This window comes from Hylobates moloch, unplaced genomic scaffold, assembly GCF_009828535.3.
Source record: "Hylobates moloch isolate HMO894 unplaced genomic scaffold, HMol_V3 SCAFFOLD_22, whole genome shotgun sequence".
NCBI classification, from domain to species: Eukaryota; Metazoa; Chordata; class Mammalia; order Primates; family Hylobatidae; genus Hylobates; species Hylobates moloch.
The window spans coordinates 42,884,411-42,908,560 of record NW_026652297.1 but is presented as its reverse complement, the minus strand read 5'-3'; the positions used below and the strand labels follow the sequence as shown (position 1 = coordinate 42,908,560).

The 24,150-nt window shown below is 43.4% G+C and overlaps 1 protein-coding gene across 3 annotated transcripts in view; it reads right to left on the bottom strand.

Moving 5' to 3' along the window:
* ASH2L (ASH2 like, histone lysine methyltransferase complex subunit) overlaps positions 1-22,730 on the bottom strand; it is a 30,282-nt gene extending 7,552 nt beyond the window's left edge. The window contains exons 1-13 of one of the 3 annotated variants that reach the window (XM_032144192.2): positions 22,472-22,730; positions 21,769-21,835; positions 21,065-21,210; positions 17,775-17,863; positions 17,409-17,503; positions 13,998-14,093; positions 13,278-13,373; positions 11,558-11,633; positions 10,812-10,829; positions 8,916-9,009; positions 7,169-7,386; positions 3,045-3,212; positions 2,552-2,745 (exon numbers count right to left, since the gene is read on the bottom strand). In XM_032144192.2, coding sequence (XP_032000083.1) covers positions 2,552-2,745; positions 3,045-3,212; positions 7,169-7,386; positions 8,916-9,009; positions 10,812-10,829; positions 11,558-11,633; positions 13,278-13,373; positions 13,998-14,093; positions 17,409-17,503; positions 17,775-17,863; positions 21,065-21,210; positions 21,769-21,835; positions 22,472-22,659 — 1,545 coding nt within the window. In that variant the 5' untranslated portion in view covers positions 22,660-22,730. Of the gene's footprint in view, positions 1-2,551; positions 2,746-3,044; positions 3,213-7,168; positions 7,387-8,915; positions 9,010-10,811; positions 10,830-11,557; positions 11,634-13,277; positions 13,374-13,997; positions 14,094-17,408; positions 17,504-17,774; positions 17,864-21,064; positions 21,211-21,768; positions 21,836-22,072; positions 22,363-22,471 lie in introns of those variants that run through there. The other 2 variants (XM_032144194.2, XM_032144193.2) reach the window with 2 other exon arrangements.
* Between the last annotated feature and the right edge of the window lie 1,420 nt (positions 22,731-24,150).

The following is a 24,150-nucleotide window of genomic DNA, read 5'->3' as shown; positions in this document are numbered from 1 at the left end:
GCCCTCCAGGCTCAAGCGATTCTCGTGCCTCAACCTCTTGAGTAGCTCAGATTACAGGAATGTGCCATCACACACAACTAATTTTTGTATTTTTTTGTAGAGACAGGGTTTTGCCATGTTGCCCAGGCTGGCCTCGAGCTCCTGGCCTCAAGTGATTTGCCTGCCTTGGCCTCCCAAGCGTGGAGCCACAGTGCCTGGTCAAAAAAAAAAATTTTTTTTTTAATTAAAGAAAAAAAATTTTTTTTTGTAATGTAAATGAATCATTGAAAAAACTCCTACAGAATCCTTTAAGTGCAGACCTCTGTGTTCTGTAAAACCAGGCATTAGTGTGGTATACATTTAAAGAGTTCCAGGAGGCAGGATGGTACAGTAAGAGTCACTAGTGTGATATAATCAATAAAAATGAGACCGTAGGCTGCTTATTATCAGAATAAACTCAGAGTATTTCCACTATCAAATTTAAAGACTTACTCTAAAGCTATGATAACCAAGACACTGTGATACGGGCATAAAGGACAAGAAATAGATCACTGAAATACAGAGCTCTAAAGTAAACCTTTCCTTAACACAAACATCTGATTTTCAATAAAGGCATCAAAGAAATCCAGTGGAGAAAGGAAAGAGTTAGCATATGGTGCTGGGATAATTGTGTAATCATATGGAAAAAAATTAATTTCCATACTATATATAAAAATCTGGTCGGGCACAGTGGCTCATGCCTGTAATCCCAGCACTTTGGGAGGCCAAGGCGGAAGTTCAAGACCAGCCTGACCAACATGGTGAAACCCTGTCTCCACTAAAAATACAAAAATTAGCTGGGTGTGGTGGCGGGTGCCTGTAATCCCAGCTAATCGGGAAGCTAAAGCTGGAGAATTGCTTGAACCCATGAGATGGAGGTTGCAGTGAGCCAAGATTGCACCATTGCACTCCAGCCTGGGCAACAGAGCGAGACTCCATCTAAAGAAAAAAAAAAATTAATCCAAGGTAAATCAGACACCTATGTGTAAAAGCTAAAACCATGTTTTCAAAGGAAAACATGGGAGAGTATCTTCACGACTGGGAGTAGCCAAAGGTTTTTTTTTTAATTCATGGAAAGAAATAAGTATAAAAGAAAAATTTGATAAATTAGATTTCATAAAAACTAAAACTCTGGTTCCTCAGAAGACACTATTAAGTGCAGTGACTCATGCCTATAATTCTAGCACTTTGGGAGGCTGAGGCAGGTGGACTGCTTGAGCCCAGTAGTTCAAGACCAGCCTGGGCAACATGGAAAAAAAAAAAACAAAAAACCCTGTTTTAACAGGCAAAATATTTGAAGAGAAACTTCACAAAAAACATATGAGTGGCCAAAAAGCACATGAAAAATGCCCAGTATGTCATCAAAGACATGCTAATTTAACTCACAATGAGATACTACTATACACCCATCAAAAATGGCTAAAATTAAGTTGACAGACAATCACAAATGTCAGCAACTAAAACCCTCATACATGGTGGGAAAAGAGTTTGGCAAATTTCTTATAAAGCTAAATATGTAACTATCCAATGATCCAAAAAGACTTGTACAAGAATATTCATAGCATCTTGTTCATAGTAGCCCCAAACCTGAGACGGCCCAAGTGTCTCTCAGTAGGAAAATGCATAAACACACTGGGGCACATTCATGCAATGGAGTACTACCCTGCACTGAAAAGGGTGCACAGATATATGCAGCAAAATGGATGAGTCTCAAAAGCCAGATATAAAAGACTACAGACTGCATGAGCCCATTTAAGTTCAAGAAGAGGTAAAAAAGTATGGTGGGAAAGAAAGTTAGAACAGTGGTTGCCTCTATGTGGGGGTGAGGCATGAGGAAACTTCCTGAGGTGATGGTAAGTGTCCACATCTCTTTTTTTGGGGAGTGCAGTGGTGTGATCACCGCTCACTATAACCTTGAACTCCTGGGCTGAATGATTCTCCCATCTCAGCTTTTCAAGTAGCTAGGACTATATATAGGCACCCACTGCTGTGCACTACTAACTTTTTTAGTCTTTTGTACAGATGGGGTCTCGTGATGTTACCCAGGCTGGTCTTGAACTCGTGGGCTCAAGTGGTCCTCCCAGCTTGGCTTTCCAAATTGTTGGGATTATAGGCATGAACCATCATGCCTAGTGGATCCTACATTTCAATAGTTTAGGTCAAACTCAAAAAACTCAGTGAATGTACACTTAAAATTTGTGTACTTCATTTTATATAAATTTTGTATCAAAAGAATGAATTAAACAGGTTGAATTCTAACTTATGTATCCTGAAGTACTTAGTGGGAAAGTGTCCTGATGTGTGTCATTTTCTCTGTAGTGCACTAAAAAAAGACGAATGATAGATGGGTAGAAGAATGAATGGATGGCTATTTGTGCACTGATTGTTACTGTTATTCTGAAAATGTCATAACAGGTTAGGAAAAAACATGAGCCGTAGGTCAGCTCCTAAGAGATCACGCAAGCCACAGTGATAAGCACTGGTTGCCACAGGTCTTCAAAGCCAGGAATCTGCCGGGAGAGGACAAACTCACCTTATCTTTGTATGTATCTGGCAATGACTTGGCTGTCTCTGTGTCTTCAGGAAGATTAATATAAAATCCCAGGACGTCTCCCTGTCCATAGCCAGAAGAGTAGTGTTTGCCAATGGACTGGTGGAACTTGGTTCCCTTTTTGCTCCGCCAAGAATAGCTAAATTTATCATAACCTAAAGGAGCTTGAAGGTTACCTGTCCCAATAAAAACATACACAGGAAGTCAGAAGATTGCAAGTCAAATCTAGTTTGTTGAAGGAAAAAGATCCTATTTCTTTTTATGTTTTTTGGTCAATTTTGTAAAATTGCTTAAAAACTTTCTCACAAGCAAAGAATTACAAAAATATCCCGGGAATAGCAAACCAGCTCAACCCTCAGGAACTGAATTCTATGCTCACAATCTGGTAAACCCAACAGCCTTGACGCCTTAGCCCTTGGCCAGATGGTCTATCCTCTCTATCTGCTGTGATGTCCATATTAAGGCCCCAGCTTACCCAGGGGCTGGGACCAACCCAGTCTGGCAGCGGTATCTGGTGGCATCTCATCCACGGTGATTTCAAAATACCAGGCACCTTTCCGTACTCCGTGAGAGGCCCTCACCATAGAGTAGCCCTTCTCTCCAACCACAGTCAGCCGGTCATCTGAGATCTTTAACTGCGGAGCTGTGGTGACAGAGATTAAAACAAGGCCTGCAACTTATTTGAGGTTCTTGGGGACAATTGCCACAAAAACATTAGTCCAATAAAACAAAATTTAAAAATCACAAATATCAGGTCAGGTGTTTAAAATATTAGTTGAGGAGTTTAAAAATCTCAGCATAAGATACTGGCAAGGAATGAGAAAGGAACAAAAAAGAGAAAGTTGTTAGGTTACCTAGTTTTTATTACATGTGATTATCTTTTTTTTGAGATGGAGTCTCGCTCTGTCGCCCAGGCTGGAGGGCAGTGGTGCAATCTCAGCTCACTGCAACCTCCACCTCCTGGGTTCAAGCAATTTTCCTGCCTCAGCCTCCCGAGTAGCTGGGATTACAGGCGCGTGCCACCACGCCCAGTTCATTTTTGTACTTTACAGTAGAGACAGGGTTTCACCATGTTGGTCAGGCTGGTCTCGAACTCCTGACCTCGTGAGCTGCCCACCTTGGCCTCCGAAAGTGTTGGGATTACAGGCATGAGCCACTGCACTTGGCTTTTTTTTTCTTTTTTTTTTTTTTTTTGAGACCGAGTCTCGTTCTGTAGCCCAGGATGAAGTGCAGTGGCACGATCTTGGCTCACTGCAACCTCCACCTTCCAGGTTCAAGTGATCCTCCTGCCTTAGCCTGAGTAGCTGGGATTACAGGCGCCCACCACCATGCCCAGCTAATTTTCGTATTTTTAGTAGAGATGGGGTTTCACCATACTGGTCAGGCTGGTCTCGAATTCCTGACCTCAGGCGATCCACCTGCACTGACCTCCCAAAGTGCTGGAATTACAGGCGGAGTCACTGAGCCCAGCCTACATGTGATTATCTTTAAGACATCTGATTGATATTAATTATATTGCATATTCCCTCAAATATAACAAACCAATGGTGATGAGTTTGGAACTTAATTTGAATAAATTTTCATTTAAAAGATTTAACTTTTTTTTTTTTTTTGAGACAGAGTCTCAGTCTATTACCTGGGCTGGAGTGCACTGGTGTGATCTCGTCTCACTGCAACCTCTGCCTCCCGGGCTCAAGCAATCCTCCCACCTCAGCCTCCCAAGCAGCTGGGACTATAGGCATGTGCCACCATGCCCAGCTAATTTCTGTATTTTGTTTTTTTTGTAGAGATAGTGTTTTGCCATGTTGCTCAGGCTGGTCTTGAATTCCTGGGCTCAAGGGATCTGCCCATCTTGGCCTTCCAAAGTGTTGGAACAAAGTGTTGGAATTACAGGTGTGGGCCACCACACCCGTCCTTTTTTTTTTTAGAGCCAGGGTCTTGCTCTTACTCAGTCGCACAACCACAGCTCACCACAGCCTGGAACTCATGGCCTCAGGCGATCTTCTTGTGTTGGCCCAAGTGGATTACAGGATTACAGGTATGAGCCATTGTGGCTAGCCTCTTGACTAGTTTTTGTTTTCATTTTTTTCCCTTGAGATAAGGTCTCATGCTGTTGCTCAGGCTGGAATGCAGTGTTGTCATCCTGACTCACTACAGCTTTGACTTCCTGGGCTCAAACAATCCTCCTGCCTCAGCTCCCAAGTAGTTGGTACTACAAGTGCTACCACACCCAGCTAATTTTTTGTAGAGACAGGGTTTGGCCAAGTTGCCCAGGCTGTTCTCAAACTCCTAGACTCAAGCAATCCACTCTCCTTGGCCTCCAAAAGTTCTGGGATTACAGGAATGAGCCACTGCACCCCGCCTTAACTGTTTTAAAACAATTTCAAACTTTCAAAAAATAGTAGTGTCCTAGTGTGTGCTTCACTCAGTTTTCTCAAATGTTCACATCATGTGTAATCATAACATAATCATCAAAACCAGAAAATTAACAATAATACTATTAAATAATCCATGGACCTTCTTAAAATTAAGCCAATTATCCAAGTAAAATCCCTTTTTCTGGTCCAGGTTCTAATCCTAGATTCCACATTTCATTTAGTTGTCATGTCTCCTTAGTCTCTTCCAATCTCAAACAGTTCCTTAACCTTTCATAAGCTTGACGCTTTGAAGAATATTGGTCATTTCAGTTTGCAGAATGTCCCTCAGTTACATTTGTCTGGTGTTCTCTCTTTTTTTTTTTTTGGAGATAGAGTCTTGCTCTGTCATCCAGGCTGGAGTGCGATGGTACAATCTCGGCTCACTGCAACCTCTGGCTCCCAGGTTCAAGTGATTCTCCCACCTCAGCCTCCCAAGTGGCGGGGATTACAGGTGCCTGCCATCATGCCTGGCTAATTTTTGTATTTCTGTAGGGATGGGGTTTCACCATGTTGACCAGGCTGGTATCAAACTCCTGACCTCCGGTTATCTACCCACTTTGGCCTCCCAAAGTGCTGGGATTACAGGTGTGAGCCACTGTGCCCGGCCTGGCGTTTCCTCATTTTAAGGTCAAGGTTATTGTTATTTTTACTCAGGAACTCCAATGAGGTAATGTTGTGCCCCTCAGTGCATCACATATGCTATCAAAATAGTGATGTTCACTCTGGTCACTTGATTAAGATGATGCCTGCCAGGTTTCTCCACTGCTAAATGACAATTTTCCTTTTGTAATTAATAAATATCTCAGGAGATGAACCAGTATTTAAGACCATCAAGGAAATCTGATTATGAACTGAATTTGGATGATAGCAAGGAATTATTTCGGTTATAAAAGAAAATATCCGCATTTTTTTTTTTTTTTTTTGAGATGGCGTTTCACTCTTGTCGCCCAAGCTGGAGTGCAATGGCGCGATCTCGGCTCACTGCAACCTCCGCCTCCCAGGTTGAAGAGATTCTCCTGCCTTAGCCTCCCGAGTAGCTGGGATTACAGGCATGAGCCACCAGGCCTGCAATTTTGTATTTTTACTAGAGAAGGGGTTTCTCCACGTTGGTCAGGCTGGTCTTGAACTCGACCTCAGGTGATCCACCCGCCTCAGCCTCCCAAAGTGCTGGGATTACAGGCGTGAGCCACTGCGCCCGGCCCCAATAGCCACGTTTTTAAAGAGATGCATAGTTTTTAGTGTACATAGGGTGATAGACATATTTTTTTAATTCAGAAAAAGAGAGACAAAGAAACAGATAAAGCAAACGTGGCAAAATCTTGAACTGTTAAAATCTGGGTGAAAAGTGTACAAGGTATCGCTATAGTTTGGGTATTTGATCCTCCTAAGTGCAGGTTGAAATTTGATCCCAGTGTTGGAGGTGGGGTCTGGTGGGAGGTGTTTGGGTCATGAGGGCAGATCCCTCAAGAGCAGATTAATGCGGAATGTGGGGATGTGAGTTTTCACTCTATTCGTTTCTGAGGAGCTGGTTGTTAAAAAAAGCCTGGCACCTCCCTCCCTGTCTTGCTTCCTCTCTTGCATCTAATGCCTGCTCCGCTTTGCCTTCTGCCATGAGTGGACATGCCTGGGATCCTCACCAGAAGCAGGCGCTGGTGCCATGCTTCTTTTAGCCAAATAAACCTCTTTTCTTTACAAATTACCCAGCCTCAGGTCCTCCTTTGTAGCAACACAAAGGGACTAAGACAGGTATTCACTGTAATTCATCTCTCTACCTCTGCGTATGGTTTGAATCTTACTTTATTACCAGGCCATTAGGTGAGATAAGGGAGCAATCTAAATAATCAGGGGAGAACCCCATGACTTCCACAGAAAGAAAAAATGGCAAAAGGTGGGAAAGAATTTCGAGGCTTTGTAGGCTGATTTTAACAGGGAAGGCTCAGGCTGCAGTGAGCCATGATTGCACCACTGCACTACAGCCTGGGTGGCTGTTATATATATATATAAAATGGCTGGAGCTTATAGGAAGGAACAGAATTTCTTGCACATTCTGGATGAATCTAGTCAGAGATGGGGGTGAGGCAGTGGCAACAGACTGAGATGTACACCTAATTCTAGACTGACAGGCTAATGACGGCAGTTCAAAGTAACCCTGCATCCATATGATCTCCAATACTTTACATACCTCGATCATGTAGGGCTAACAAAACCCGTTCATACAAGCAGGCTCTGTAGAGGTCTCCAGGAATAGGTTTTCCTGCCCAGCAGTCAAGTTCCAGCTTCTCAGGGTCAGGGGCGTGGGGATCAGGCTCAGCTAGAATATACCGATAGCCATCTTTGTTAAACGGGTGTTCCAAGGGGTAGCCATGAGGGGGAAGGCGCTGAGCAGAAAACAAAGGGTCACTGCAGAAAGGAAAAAATAAAATCAAGAAACTAAAACCCCCTCTAGCTCAAATGCATTCAACTGTGTAAGAAAGGCCTCTGGTTTATTTCAGCTAGAATACATGCAACTTCACAGCAAATACTTCTCATTACTCAAATAGGTAACTCTGCCCTCTTCAGGCAAAACAAGGAAGTGAAAAGGATTAGCTTTATTGAACAAGGTAGTGTTCGTTAAATTACTTGTAGATTGTGGGTATCCTCCCAGGGGTCTTTAAACATGAATTGATGTCTATGAAACTGAGCTGGTACATTATTGGGGGGGAGGGAGAAGAGGAATGGGGGAGATTAGGGTGATATTCTTCAGTATACTGATTATTATAAAGTAATGAACAGAAGCTCAGAGACATAAGCACTTGCTATCTTGCTAATCTAAGTAAATAACTTGTGCAGTGAGCCGAGATTCCATCACTGCACTCCAGCATGGGTGACAGAGCAGAACTCTGTCTCACAAAAATATATAAATAAATAAGCAACCTGGATTTCATCACCTCAGCATTAGACAAAGGGAAGGGAAAAGGCATGAGAAGGGAGAAGCAGAAAGTTAAGGAGCTAACATTCAACACTGGTTTCACTCCCTCCCCACCTATCCTTTCTCAAATCTTCTTAACAGAACTTCACTCCCTAGGTTCCCCAGGCTTATCACCAGGAGACACTATCCTTGTTACCACAATAAATTTTGTACTAACAAATGTATAAAACACGATACTTAAACTTGGGTTTGTTTCGTTTTTTTTGAGACAGAGTTTCGTTCTTGTGGCCCAGGCTGGAGTGCAATAGTGCGATCTCAGCTCACTACAACCTCTGCCTCCTGGGTTCAAGCAATTCTCCCACCTCAGCCTCCCGAGTAGCTGGGATTATAGGCACGTGCCCCCAGGCCCAGCTAATTTTTTTGTTTTTTGTTTCAGTAGAGATGGGGTTTCACCACATTGTCCAGGCTGGTCTCAAACTCCTGACCTCAGGTGATCCACCTGTCTCAGCCTCCCAAAGTGTTGGGATTACAGGCATGACCCACCGCGCCCAGCCTGGGGTTATTATTTTTTTGTTTTGCTTTCCAGACGCAGTCTCACTGTTGCCCAGGATGGAGTGCAGTAGCATGATCTTGGCTCACTGCCACCCACCTCCCAGGTTCAAGCGATTCTCCTGCCTCAGCCTCCCAAGTAGCTGGGATTACAGGCGGTCACCACTACACCTGCCTAATTTTGTATTTTTAGTGGAGATGGGGTTTCGCCATGTTGGCCAGGCTGGCCTTGAACTCCTGGCCTCAAGTGATCCACCCTCCTTGACCTCGCAAAGTGCTGGGATTACACCCATGAGCCACTGCGCCCAGCCTCCAACCTGGGGTTATTTTGTCCCTCAAAGTGCTCAAGGTTTGGAAAAAATGGACAGGCTTTTTAACCTCCAACCCTTGAACTCTCCTCCCTCTGCTGGACTTTCCCAGCACCAAATAATACTTAAATAGTGAAGTGGGGTGGGGTGGGCACTCTCCGCACCTCCGGGCCTTCTTGGTGGTCCCTGTGGTCCCTCCATCCTGCTGTTTGCGCTTGGCTCCTCGTCCTTTTCCACTGCTTCCTGCTGCAATTCCCCCTTTGAAGAAAGGCAGATCACTTTCAATGAGCCACAAGGGAAGCACCATGTGGACACTGAAATTCCATAGGGACCAACACACCCAATGTGCATTTGTGTAACACCACAGGAGGATTTCCTTCCAAAGGCATATTGGATTTCACCCTAGTTTTGAAAGAATCTACTGAGCATCTCATAGCCCGGGAACACCGGGTTCTGGCAATAAGCTCAAATGAATCCAGCACTATGATGGTTGAGTTACAGTTTCAACCTTTGTTCCTAATAAACTGCAACTATTAGTATACTTTCTCAGGGCATGACACAAATGCATTTTCACTCATTCAGATCACAAACACCCACAGCTAAAAAGAATGAAAACAACTGTATGGGTACATTTTTTTTCATCCAAATTAATACAAACACCCATAAAGAGAATATCCTCACTGTAAGTCGATGTTCACTTGCTTGAACTACACAATATAGTCCATAAACATCATAAAAGCACAGTATCTGCTAAAGCATTGAACCTGAATATCCAACAAGACAAAATACATCCAGCATGGAAAACGGAAACAGAAGTACTAAAAAGGTGTTTCTCTCCAGTACTGCTAGATCTCCATCGTGGTTGCACATGACACAAATAAGAAAGAAGGCTTTCGATTTGCTAGGCAATTTTTAGTTCCATACCCATTCGTCAAATACAACATTTATTAAGATTGTGCCAATGCACTAAAATTCAGGTTAGATTAATCTGGCTTGTAGAACTAAAAGCAATTAATAGGAATAGACAATTTACATATTTTATACAAAAAATTTAGCTACATACTAAAGCCACAAGGAAGATTACCTTGTGTATTTCTGAAATAGGTACTTTGAAATTTTTGTCCAGTTCAAATTCCTCTCAATTAGTTTTATTTTTCCCTCTTCCAGGAAATGTCCCTGAACTGCAGGAAAACACCTTTACATAAACAACTGCAGAGTACTAAATCTTAATTTGGGGCAAGCTTGGGAATTACTAGCAGTTCTGCTGCAATAAAAAGGATCCAGACATTGAAGGTGGGTCATATTCTGCATATACAGGACCAGACTTTTTATGCAGAATTTCCTTTGGTGAACATCTCAGATGTTATTCCTATTTTTCATAAAAGTTTAATGTTAAACTGCTGCAATGTCATCATCTCTAGTTTGAACAACCATAATCAAAAAACAATTAAATTTTTGTTTTTGTTTTTTTGAGACAGAGTCTTGCTCTGTTGCCCAAGCTGGAGTGCACTGGCACGATCTCGGCTCACTGCAACCTCTGCCTCCTGGGTTCAAGTGATTCTCCTGCCTCAGCCTCCCAAGTAGCTGGGATTACAGGCGCCTGCCACCACGCCCGGCTAATTTTTTGTATTTTTAGTAGAGATGGGGCTTTGCCATGGTGGCCAGGCTGGTCTCAAACTCCTGGCCTCAGGTGATCTGCCTGTCTCGGCCTCCCAAAGTGCTGGGATTACATGTGTGAGCCACCTCGCCTCGCCACAATTACATTTTTAATTGTCATTTGCATTTTGATTATTTTAAGAAGTTTCAGATCCATCCAGAACAGAGCAAACAGTACATAAGTGGGGTGGCTGGCCATGTTAGGCAGAATATGACAACATACAAGCTCTTAAATACTAACATCAAACTCAACTACTGTTTCATATTAAGTGCTATTGCCACCATTTTCATAATGCTTCAAATTATGTAGTTTTTAGCTTCTACCATAGCTTAGCAAAAAGCATTTTCCAAACCACAAAATACTTAAGTCTGACAGGCTGAAAGAAGACAGTGGAGGAATTCACCTCCAAAAGTGGCTCCACCTGTAAGAACAGAAGTGGCACCATGTATTTGTCAAATTTTAACAATTAAAAGGGGAAAATATGTTGTAAAAAGGTAACACACTAGCTATTTCCAACCCATCTTAAAATATTAGTAACAGTAGAAATGATCAGATATTTAAGACGCGAATACTCCAAAAGTCAGGTTAATGATCCCATATATCAGATGAACAGCTAAATATCTCTCAGCCACCCCAACTCTTATTAAGATAACCATTAGTAACGAGGGGTTTTCCCGCTATTAGATGGGTTAACAGAAGAACAAGCTGCAATGCATGGTTAATATAGAAATGCTATCATGTGAATGAGCTGAAGTTTCAGGGCAAGAAAAATTAGAAGATGGGCACAGGAAATCTGTTAAAAGTAACAGCTGAATTGCAGAAAAGGAGTGGAGAGGAGCTGAATCTTTCTAAAGGTAATGTTGGTTATAAGGATACAGATATAAACACAGCAAATCTGACCTTGAAATGGTTCCTTGTTTTATGCTAAACCTGTCTCACTCAAGACCAAACTGTCTTGTAAAGTGACAAAAAGTTCTCCTTTATTACCATCTGCCAAATCCTTGGCTAGCTCCTAAAAACTGAGTTTGAACTATAAAGGCATTTTAGTAAGTATCCAGGTTAAGGGTCAACCCAAAGAATGGCCAGTTCTAGGCCCAACTGGATTCAATAGCTTCAAATATTTCAGCAATGAGATATGTAAACACTTACCATTTAAATTCCCACTAGTAGACACAGCACTGCTCTGTTTTTGGTTGTCATAAGCAGGACCAATGTTACTAAGGTCCTGCAAAAATATATCCAATTAAAAAAGGAGTCTATGTAAGTCAGTCAATCTGGATGCTCATAAAACAAGAGAATGCTAACAAAATGGGAAATAAAATTGACAATTCTTTTTTTTCTTCTGAGATGGGGCCTCACTCTATTGCCCAGTCTGTAGTGCAGTGGCACGATCTCGGCTTACTGCAACTTCTGCCTCCCAGGTTCAAGCGATTCTCTTGGTTTACCCTCCCGAGTAGCTGGGATTATAGGCGCACACCAACACGCCTGGCTAATTATTACTATTTTTTTTTTGAGAGAGTTTCACTCTTGTCACCCAGGCTGGAGTGCAGTGGCGCGATATTGGCTTACTGCAACCTCTGCCTACCAGGTTCAAGCGATTCTCTTGCCTCAGCCTCCCGAGTAGCTGGGATTAGAGGCGCCTGCTGCCACACCCAGCTAAATTTTTGTATTTTTTAGTAGAGACGGGGTTTCACCATGTTGGCTATGCTGGTCTCAAAACTCCTGACCTCAGGTGAACCACCAGCCTTGGCCTCCCAAAGTGCTGGGATTACAGGCATGAGCCACCATGCCTGGCCTAATTTTTCTATTTTCACTAGAGATGGGGTTTCACTGTGTTGGCCAGGTTGGTCTCGAACTCCTGACCTCAAGTGATTTGCTTGCCTCAGCCTCCCAAAGTGCTGGGATTACAGGCGTGCGCCACCACACACAGTCTGAAATGGACAATTCTAAACAATGAAGCTTGCAGGGTCCCAAACTTGGGTGTTTTAAGGACCAGCAAGCACCCTTGCAAGTATGTGTGAGGTAGGCCAAGTGTAAGGATCAGAATAGTTTCAGAATGGCGATAAATGGCAATTAATCAATCAACTTGGGTAGAGGCAGGAGAGGGCACAGGGCAAACCAGAGTGCCTAAGCCCCATTCACTCAGCTCCTGTGGGAGTTCAGGCCCCATGCAGTCAGATGTTTACATTTTACAAGACAGAAATCTAAATTTCTATGTGAAATCTTGCATTTTCTTTTTTGAGAGACAGGTCTTGTTATATTGTCCAGGCTGGTCTTGAACGCCTGGACTCAAGCAATCCTCCTGCCTCAGCCTCCAAAAGTGCTAGGATTACAGGCATGAGCCACTGCACCCGGCTGAATCTTCCATTTTCAAAGCTGGCAAATCAAACATGTAAAGACACAGCTTTAAGATTTGACATTCTGATTTGTCAAATGTGAACCCTGCTGTTGAACAGAAAACAGCAATTTTCGTTTGCCTGTTATGTTAGATATGCAACACAAATTCTTCATAACAAATTCTTTTCACAACAAAGAATGTTTTTAAGAGCAAAATTTAAGATGGCAGGAAGATTAGAAGTAATTTGAAATAGCATTTTTACATGTTACAAGTGAGGAAACAAGTTAAAAAGTGATTTGAAGAAATTCATAACATTTTGGGGAAGACCCACAACGAAAACACTATAAAACACTGGTCTCTTGGTTGAAGGTGAGTACTCTCATATCAGTCACTATTTTTTTGGAGTCCACCATGCTATGTGCATATAATGGCAGTGTGTTATGTGGCAAATATACAAATGTAAACAGAACCTGATTACCTATACCCGAGTGGCTTAAAATCAAAAAGAAAATGTAAAACATATTAATGTACCTGATCCAAAAGTCCAAATTTGGGGTAATCTTCTTCTGGGTCTTTACTCCCTGGATCTGGGTGTTCCTTTACCAAGAATACATCTCTTTCTTTACTCTAAAAAGAAGCAGTGTTTTACTATTAATGAACATTTTATACTTAAAAGTATGGAATTAATAATCAACCAGCAACTCTAAAAGTCAATTCCTAGGTGCAGTGTCCAAAAAAGATAGTATCATTTTTCCTTCTAAGAAATAATCAGTGACCATCAAAAAATTCAAACAACAGAGAAACACAAAGAGTGCCCAAGTTTTTCATAATCCTCACCTATCCTTCTATCTCACAAAGATAAGCACTGTTAACAGCTTGCTGTTGACTTCTCCCCAGGTGCTCTCTTTAATTTTAAGGACACTATTGCCTATAACATTTTTTTTAATAGAAGAAAAGAAATGGTCTCTAATTTCAATACAAAATTATTCTTGGAAAAGTACTGTGGACAAAAGTTTCAATACATAAAACCAGGTGTATGCGGGCAATGTTCACCTAAGACAATATGCATCTCACTGATTCTGTGTGTGAAAACTACTAAAATTCACAATTAGCTGTATCTCACACTCAAAGATTTAACATTAAGTTGTTCTAATTTTATCATTTCACAATCAGACAATAAAACATTATTTAATTCTTACAAAAAACAATGGTTTTTTAAATGTCAAGTCTAATCAATTTTAATCTACTTACCATTGTTTTAACAATGTTATTTGGCCAAGTCATTTTCCCAGGTCTCTGTCTGGTTGTCATGCACTCCCAGTATTTATCAATAAATGGTATAATATCCTAATTTTTAAAATAAATTAAGACTATTACCGCTGCAGTCAAAGATATGCTGACAAAGAAAGAAAACAGCATTTTTCAAAGACCTTGCTAGAATCAAGAGAAAAATCCATGTTAGCTTTTCCCCCCATGGTGTTATACAAGGTTTACATGTTTGTCTTTTAATCTCTGAATATTTGATTGCATACACACAATATACAGATTATGGGGATTTCCACAAGTATAAACAAACCTTAGCCATGTAGGGCTTACACTCCAGTTGGAGAGAAAAGCTCTGTCACAGTCCCTTGGTTGTCAATTGGAAGATGACTCCTAAATTATTCTCTCTTGAACTCCTATTTCTACCAGCTGAGACATCTCTATCTGGACATCCTAAAGGGACCTCAAACTTCTTGTGACTAAAATGGAACTTGGTATCTTACCTCATAAATCTGCTTTTCAGATTTCTATTCTTGCTCCTGATAACTTAGAACCAGTCATCACCCAGAATAAGCTAGACACAGTAAGAGTTGTCCTTGACTCTTCTCTCACAATTTTTACACCTAAACACTCGCTAAATAAATTTTAAAATTTCAGAAATGTCACTCCAATCACGACTCCCTTCCATCCCCATTGCTGTGACTGTGGATCTCACCAACTCCTGCTTGCATGACTGAAACGACTTTTGACCTTCATCTTCTGGCCTCCTATTTAGATAATCTTCAAAAGTACCACCACCAGAGTTAGCTCCATGACAACTATCTTTACTAAAAGGAACCAGGCAAAGTACAAAGAAAGCCTGGAATATTTTGTTGTTCCAGAAAGTAAGGAAGAGTTCAAAAACGGATGGGGGAGTATCAAAGAGTTTCAGGAGTCAGTCCGATAGGGCTACAATGGTTGAATCTGGGACAACGTGAGGGTCAGAAATAAAAAAATCCAACAAGAGCTGGGCGCGGTGGCTCAGGCTTGTAATCCCAGCACTTTGGGAGGCTGAGGTGGGCGGATCACTTGAGGTCAGAAGTTTGAGACCAGCCTGGCCAACATGGTGAAACCCTGTCTCTACCAAAAAATACAAAAATTAGCCAGGCATGGTGGCATGCACCAGTAGCCCCAGCTACTCAGGAGGCTGAGGCACGATAATTGCTTGAACCCAGGAGGCAGAAGTTGCAGTGAGCTGAGACATCGCACCACTGCATTTTAGCCTGGGTGACAGAGCCAGACTCTGTCTCAATTTAAAAAAAAAAAAAAATTCCAACAATGGACTATAACACACTGATTTTTAAAAAATAATCCACAGTGATATTTAAAAGGGAAAAAAATGAATGAGGGAAAGTTATTTACAGAAGACTTGCAACCAAAGAATGTATTCTGATTTACAACCACTACTCTAACAACTGATTCAGGGGTGGATAATCAATGGTGGCTAAAAGGAGTAGGAGAATAAAGTACTCACATAATCTCCATGTATGGCTTAAGGATTACTTAGCACAAAGATAAAATGCTCCCTCCTTAACCAACTAGTCAAATTTAGGATCACTAATAATAAAACAAACCAATATCTTATATACCTCTTGATGTGACAGTCTAAAACACACATGATACTTATGTAATATTCTTGCCAAAAATGTTTAACACATGGCCAGGCACGGTGGCTCACAACTGTAATCTCAGCACCTTGGGAGGCCAAGGCCGGTAGATTGCTTGAGCCCAGGAGTGTAAGACCAGCTTGGGCAACATAGTGAGACCCGTCCCTATTAAAGCGGGAAAAAAAAAAAGTTTAACCTGAACCTAATCATGAAGAAAGTCAAATGCAAATTGAGGGCCGGGCACGATGGCTCACGCTTGTAATCCCAGCACTTTGGGAGGCCGAGGCGGGTGGATCACGAGGTCAGGAGATCGAGACCACAGTGAAACCCTGTCTCTACTAAAAATAAAAAAAAAAAAAAATTAGCCGGGCGTGGTGGTGGGCGCCTGTAGTCCCAGCTACTCAGAGAGGCTGAGACAGGAGAATGGCGTGAACCCGGGAGGCAGAGCTTGCAGTGAGCCGAGATTGCGCCACTGCACTCCAGCCTGGGTGACAGAGCGAGACTCCGTCTCAAAAAAAAAAAAAAAAAAAAAAAAATGCAAATTGAGGAATATCATGCCAAACAACTGCCTAAGCACTTTAAAATTTTTAATTCATTAAATAAATAAATAAAGGGACTGGGTAGCTATGGAGGAGAATATTATTAACACAAAAATAATCCTGAGAAACTACAAATATGAACTATAAATTAGTGGTACTGCACCAATGTTAAATTTTTTTATTATGATCATGGCATTGTGGCTGTATAACAGAATATTGGGTAAAGTATACCCACAATGTAGTCTCATACAGCTTAAGGGAAAAACAGATATATAGGGAGATAAAACAAATGTAGCAAAATGTTAACTGGCAAATCTAAGAAGAAATGGCCCGGGTGCAGTGGCTCACACCTGTAATCCCAACACCTTGGGAGGCTGAGGCAGACGGATCACTTGAGTACAGGAGTTCTACCAGCCTGGGCAACGTGGCAAAACCCTGTCTCTAAAAAAACCCTAAAAACTAGCTGCATGTGGTGGTGTGCACCTGTAGTCCCAGCTACTTGAGAGGCTGAGGTGGGAGGAACACCTGAGCCCTGGAGGTCAAGTCTTCCGTGAGCCGTGATGGTGTCACTACATTCCACCTTGACAATTTCCAAAATAATTTTGGAAAAAATAAACTAAAAAGATGCCACGTGCAGTGGCTCACACCTGTAATCCCAGCACTTTGAGAGGCCAAGGAAGGTGAATTGCTTTAGCCCAGGAGGTCAAGGCTGCAGTGAGCCACGATCACACCACTGCACTCCAGCCTGGGTGACAGAGGGAGACCCTTGGTCAAAAAAATCAGAACAGGCCAGGTGCGGTGGCTCACACCTGTAATCCCAGCACTTTGGGAGGCCAAGGCAGGTGGATCATGAGGTCAGTTGGAGATGAGCCTGGCCAACATGGTGAAATCCTGTCTCTACTAAAAATACAAAAAATTAGCTGGGCGTGGTGGCGCATGCCTGTAATCCCAGCTACTTGGGAAGCGGAGGCAGGAGAATCTCTGGAACCCAGAGGCAGAGGGTGCAGTGAGCTGAGATCGCATCATTGCATTCCAGCCTGGGCAACAGAGCAAGACTCCATCTTGAAAAAAAAAAAAAAAAAGAACAAGGTAATCACTGAATCCACTGTCATATATTCATTAAAAACTGGCAAGAAAGTACTTGTTAGGGAGTATATTTAGAAGTTCCACCTAACTCTTTAGTATAACTCCAATTACATTAATTCCACCTCTACCTTATCTTTGGAGAACATTGTCTTCGGATGTTCATCCTGTGTTCGGGACTGCCATGTCAAGTTGGCCAAAGCACTAAGGCACATTTCCTTCAAGTCTATCAAAAACAAAAAGGAAGAAACAGTTATCTGTAGTACTACATCTCTACTACCAAGGGAATACTCAATAAGTGGTCCAGAAAATAACTATTAAAGCAGCAAAATGGAGTCATCATGTGACCTTAAATGGGCAATTGCAATTATTCAGAGCTAAACCCCAACTGAACTTATACCAGCTACTAGGCAAAGGTCTCCTGATTCTGCTAAGCCCAGATCCCTTTTCTTTTCCAGTGGATAATCGTCTTCAAATACTCCAGAGGTTGTTCTTACTTGCTTGCTTCCGGAGGAAATAGGTATTCCCACTGTGATGGCAGACATTGCAATGAAAACTGTAGTTGGTCATGAAAGGTAGACAGGATCTGCAGAAGAGCCAAATTATACAAATTAGTGAACTTGGGAACACACACACTTTTTTTTTTTTTAAAGACAGGGTCTCACTCTACCACTCAGGCTGGAGTGCACTGGTATAATCATAGCTCACTGCAGACTTGACGTTCCCTGGCTCAGGTTGATTCTCCCACTTCAGCTCCCCAAGTAGCTAGGACTACAGGCATGAGCCACTATGCCCAGCTAATTTTTGTATTTTTTTATGGAGTCAGGGTTTCGCCATGTTGCGCAGGCTGTACGCTTCTTTATGAGAAGTTAACATGAATCCATTCCCCTCAGTGACAGGTAAATTAAAATGTTAATATGTTAACATAGTCTTAAAATGTAAAAAGGCTGTCAAAACCAAAACAGGGCTCATATTTTTTATAAATACCTGGATTTTTCTGTCACAAAAGTTAATAAGACCTTAACCGTTATACTGGACAATTCAGCATCTAGAAGGTTCTCACTGGTATCTTGTTTATTTTTTGAGCACCTAAAAAGAATATGCCAGGCCAGCTATAGAAGAGGACAAAGTAGTCTAAGGTGTATCTCTATGGTGTCAATAATGTGGCTGGAAAGGGCAGGCAGAATGTAAGAAAAAATGAATTAAAAATGTAAATAACTAGGCCAGGCACAGTGGCTCACGCCTGTAATCCCAGAATTTTGAGAGGCCAAGGTGGGTGGATCACCTGACATCAAGAGAGGACTTGCCTATTTGAAGGCAAGAGAGGAAGAGGCCAGGAGGGGAAAGACAATATGGCAGAGACGGATGCAACAGAGGAACCAACGCATTTGAGAAGAGAAACATAGTAGTGATTGCACAGGATGACAGGAAAAGCACAGGAGTTTAGTCTTGCAAAGGGCAAAGTAACAGAAGGACAGAAGACCTTTAGTATAAATGGCTTAAGCTAGAAGAGAAGATACCAGAACAAAGGTTTATCTTGGACTCTGAAACTAGCTTAGGGTGTCCTCAGAGAAGACTAACAAGCATTTACCAACTATTGCTACCCTCATGGAATTAAGAAACATTCTTACAAATGTTAAAGCTGAGTTTCCTTACCTTCACTTCTCTATAGAACCTCCTCTGTTAAACAGACTATTGTGATAAGCTCATTTACAGAAGACAAAGCCTTATACTAAAGATAGGTAGGTAAGTAGTTATTTTAATTTAAATACAAACAGGTGTAAAGAGCAGCCTTTTTCATACCCCGCTAGCTCACATTCTCTATCTCAGTTGTAAAAGATAATCCATCCCACCTAACTGGGCTTTATTTTTCTTTTCTTTTTTGAGACAGGTCTCACTCTGTTACCCAGGCTGGAGTGCAGTAGCACAATCATGGCTCACTGCAGCCTCAACCTGCAGGGCTTAAGCAATCCTCCCACCTAAAGCTCCTGAGTAGCTGGTACTACAGGTGTGAACCACCATGCCCAGCTAATTTTTTTCTATTTCTCGTAGATACAGGGTCTCACTACGTTGCTTAGGCTAGTCTCGAACTCCTGGGCTCAAGTCATTCTCCTGTCTCGGCCTCCTAAAGTGCTGGGATTACAGGTGTGAGCCACCATGCCTGGCCTTTTTTTTTTTTGAGACGGAGTCTCACTGTCACCCAGGCTGGGGTGCAACCTCTGCTTCCCGGGTTCAAGTGATTCTCCTGCCTCCCGAGTAGCTGGGACTACGGGCGCGCACCATTGTGCCCAACTAATTTTTGTATTTTTTTTTTTGGTGATGGGGTTTCACCATGTGGGTCAGGCTGGTTTCGAACTCCTGACCTCGTGATCAGGCTGCCTTGGCTTCCCAAAGTGCTGGGATTACAGGCGTAAGTCACTGCACCTGGCACCCCCACCTTTTTTTTTTTTTTTTAACTTGATACCATGGATAGGATCTAACTGGGCTTTAGATATAACTTTTCAAATTCAGTTACAAACTGTTGTCTCCAAAGCTACCAAAACTTTGAACTGTGATTTGATTCTTCCTTGAATTCCTCCCAGTTATCTCTCTAGTAAATTTCCTTTCCTAAACTGTCTATCCAAACAAATTTTTCTGGCAAAAGTGGCCCTAATCTTAGGCCTCTCTAAGAGACCAGGCTTGCTTAGCTAGTGTGTGTTCCCAGCAGATGTTGCTACCAAGATCAATTATTTCTTCCTGATCCTTCAGTATTTTTCTTTTTAAAAACACTCTTTCCTAAATCACAAGTCACATGTTAATTGAGACATCAGCATTTCTAAAACCCACTTTAACCTTTTAACTAGAAAGTATACAACAGATTATAAAGGAAAGCTGGGTGTGGTGGCTCATGCCAGTAATCCCAACACTTTGGAAGGGTGAGGCAGGAGGATCCCTTGAGCTCAGAAGTTCGAGGCTGCAGCAAGCTGTGATCCTGCCATTGCACTCCAGCCTGGGTGGCAGAGCGAGACCCGGTCACAAGAAAAAAACAAGAAAACATATATCTATACACACACACACACACACACACACACACACGTGTATTTCTTCACAATCTCACCCAAGGTGGATTAATTTCAGGATAATGCAGCTTTATTTTTAGATAGTCTTTTATAAATGTATTAGTATAATACAAACCATAAAGAACATTACAGAGAGCGAGCAGTACAATTATTCCAATAGACAGTGAGTCAGTATAAGGAAAAAAGTCTTTCATTCTCAATCACAATATGATTTTAATTCACTAGAAGAGGTACATGATTGGAAATAGGTTTGCTGAGGAGAGTAGACAATATACCTAAAGGAGTGAGTCAGCAGCAATGAGAAAGGAAAAAAAGGATGGTTCAGGCATAAAGAGCATGGGTCATCTCAAATTTTGGACAACAGGCTTTATCCACATATACACTAATCCTTTCTGAAAAATCCAAAACACCAACACAAGGTTTATATAGTCCTAAATTTGTTTATATAACACTTTGTAATTGCATTTTTTTTTTTTGTCTCCAAACCAGGTTGTCAACTCAAAAGGAAGGGCAATACCCACCTTTGTGTCTACCAGGGCTGTGCCCTCAGTAAGCAGATAACATGCTAAGGGAATTAAAACAATTCCTGATTCAACATCCTACTTGCTGAATAGGGGTTAGGAGACACAGGAAATACTTTGCATTTATTTTGCCCACAAACTAATTGTTGAGCATGTTCAGATTTATTTTACTGAGCAATTCTCATGAAAACTATGAAAAGTACTCACGAGGTATCTATGCCAAATGTGTCAGCCGTGAACCATTTTGTACAAATCCCACATTGCAGCTCTACCTCACCCAACTGTCGGCCATTTTCTTCATCCACGGAGCCCGCCTGAGTATCCATCACCTCTGACGTATCCCCAGCACCTTCCTGTGTCAGAGCAATTCGACAATCAAATCAGTTGACTTGAATGTATTTTACTTTATTTTTTTAAGAGACGGGGGTCTCCCTATGTTGCCCAGGCTAGTCTCAAGTAATCCTGCGGTCTCAGCCTCCCAAAGTGCTGGGATTACAGGCATGAGCCACCGTGCCTGGCCTGAATGTATTTTTGATTCGCTTAAAAATGTAAAAACAAGGCCGGGCGCGGTGTCTCACGCCTGTAATCCCAACACTCTGGGAGGTTGAGGCGGGAGAATCACCTGAGGTTAGGAGTTCGAGACCAGCCTGGCCAACATGGTGAAACCCCATCTCTACTAAAAAGACAAAAAAAGTAGCCGGGTGTGTTGGCAGGTGCTGTAATCCCAGCTACTCGGGAGGCTGAGGCAGGAGAATCGCTGGAACCCGGGGGGAGGAGGTTGCAGTGAGCCGAGATCGCGCCACTGCATTCCAGCCTGGGCGACAGAGCGAGCTCCGTCGCAAAAAGAAGAAGAAGAAGAAATAATTAAAAACAAACCCTATTTTGTCTTGCAAACAACTAAAAATACTTACTAGTGTATCTTTCCCATTAGATGATTCTGTCTCCAAGCCACCGCTTACATCGACCAAGTTTGCCTCCCTATAAGATAATGAAAGTGCTCAAGTAAGAATTCTCAAGACAAACCTCAAAATGCCTATTCCCAAAGATGATGATCAAATTACAGCCGAACTTCATACTCCTGCAGCTTTTTCAGCTAAGCCTGATCTCAGACTGGATGCCCAAGGTACTGTCAGGATACTGAGAAGGTGGACATGTCAGACAGTCGCGGACCCACGGAGCACAGGGAAGCCTAACCGGCCTTTACAGACAATCTACCTGGGTTAGTTGGTCCTGGGAGAGGTTCAAAGAGAGGCAGCTCTCCCACCCTGTTTTCAGAGTGACCGTTACTTCTTCCAGTCTGGCACTGCAAAGTGGTTTCTTTTCTGGAATATGTGAAGGCCTCCCGTTAAAGTGTGAGCTACCAGCTTCCCGCCAGGGTGCAAAAATCAGAGATAACGACAGGAGCCTCAGCTCCCACCGCCCGTGAAAGGTGCGGAAGGGGCGTTATCCGAGATATGCTCGAGAGGGGACGGGCCAAGCAGCGCAGAGGCAGGGCGAGCCATTGGCGGCGGGGCCTGGGTTCGCAGGGGGCGGGCGGCAGGGCTCCAGGAGCCGCGGGATTCGCGAGGGGCGGGCCTCCCTCCCGCGTCCTCCTCTGGCCGCAGGACCTCTTACCCGCCTTCAGCCTCCCCGGAACTGGGCTCAGCTGTCGGAGCAGCAGAGGTCCCCTCTCCAGGAGGAGCCGCTGCTCCCGCTGCCACCGGCCTCATCTCCCCGTCTTCTGCCCCTGTTGCATTTGCGGCCGCTCCTGGGCCAGGCCCGGCACCCGCTTCCTGGCCAGGTCCTGCTCCTGCCGCCGCCATCACGGCCACCCCTGGACTTCTCGCGAGAATACTCTCTTCTCTCGCGCGCGTTGCTGTGTGACGCTATAGCCTTCAAACAGGAAAAGCCCGCGGTGCGTCCACCGCTTGTCTGAGGAAGCTTAACTCAACGACCGCTTTAAGGCCAGGCGCGCGGGCAGAGGTGGGCCGGGCTCCCGCGCCGGCGGTGGCCGCGGGCCTGGCAGGCGGAAGGTGGAGGAAGCTAGATGGTTAGTGGGGCTCTCTGGAGGCCTTCCTTTCGAGTCAGGGACTGACACGGCGTATTTTCGTATTCCCGCGCAGAAGAGGATCCTTGAGAGCGCTGGCCGTGCCGCCAAACAGTCCTCACCACCGAATGTGGGAAACGTCTTCCTTGGAGTCTAGCACTCCCTGCCCGCCCCGGATGGAATTTGGTTTTCTGCGCAGGGTCGCCCCTTGGAGCCCGTTTCCAGATGACCTTAAGAGGGAAGGGAATCTAGGGAGGCCGATTCCAGGGGCGAGGGTGGAGAACCCAGGCCGGGCAGCCGAGGAGCTGCGTGGGCACTAGAAGCGGCTCGCCGCTTCCTAGTGTGAGAGGCGGAAAGCGAAGCCCGGGGGTTCGCCGGAGCACTCGGAATGTAGACAAGTTTGGTGCCCAGCGAAAGGAAGAGGTGTGGACTGAAAGTACGAACTTGCGAAGTCATCAACTGTAGCTGGTGGCTGGCATCAGTGGAGTGAGTTGAGTCTTTCAGAGCCATGGTCTCCAAACTCGAGAATGCAAACCTCTTAAGAATGCTGCGACCAGGAACGTTTTCAGGACACCAGTGTTTATCCTATATCCTAAAATGTTGCCTAACGATAGATATACTCTTCTCCCGCTTTACACAAGAACGGCGCACCCCTCGCCAATCCTCAGTCTAATCTTACTGTGATGTGTCCACCGATAGCGTAGGAACCTCTGGGCCACTGGACGCCATGGGAAATACGTAGATATTGATTTCCCAATTGGTTCTCAATTATTGGTTTTCAAGAAAATTGAAGAAAGACGTAACTGAGTTGCCTGGTGACATTTTTAAAATTGGTGATAAATACTGAAATCAGGAGTTGGTACTCCAAAAAGAAGCAGGATGCTTGCTCTAAGTATCTGCTCCCAAATACATAGTATTGTAGCAGTTTTAACATATGGTCCCAAATTTTTGTGTTTTGTTGTTGTTGTTTCTTTGAGACACAGTCTCGCTCTGTCGCCCAGGCTGGAGCGCAGTGGCGCGATCTCGGCTCAACTGCAACCTCCACCCCAGGTTCAAGCGATTCTCCTGCCTCAGCCTCCCGAGTAGCTGGGATTACAGGTGTCTGTCACCACGCCCAGCTAATTTTTGTTAGTAGAGGCGGGGTTTCACCATGTTGGCCAGGCTGGTGTCGATCTCCTGACCTCAAGTTATCCACCTCGGCCTCCCAAAGTGCTGGGATTACAGGTGTGAGCCACTGCGCACGGCTTTTTTTTTTTGAAACGGAGTC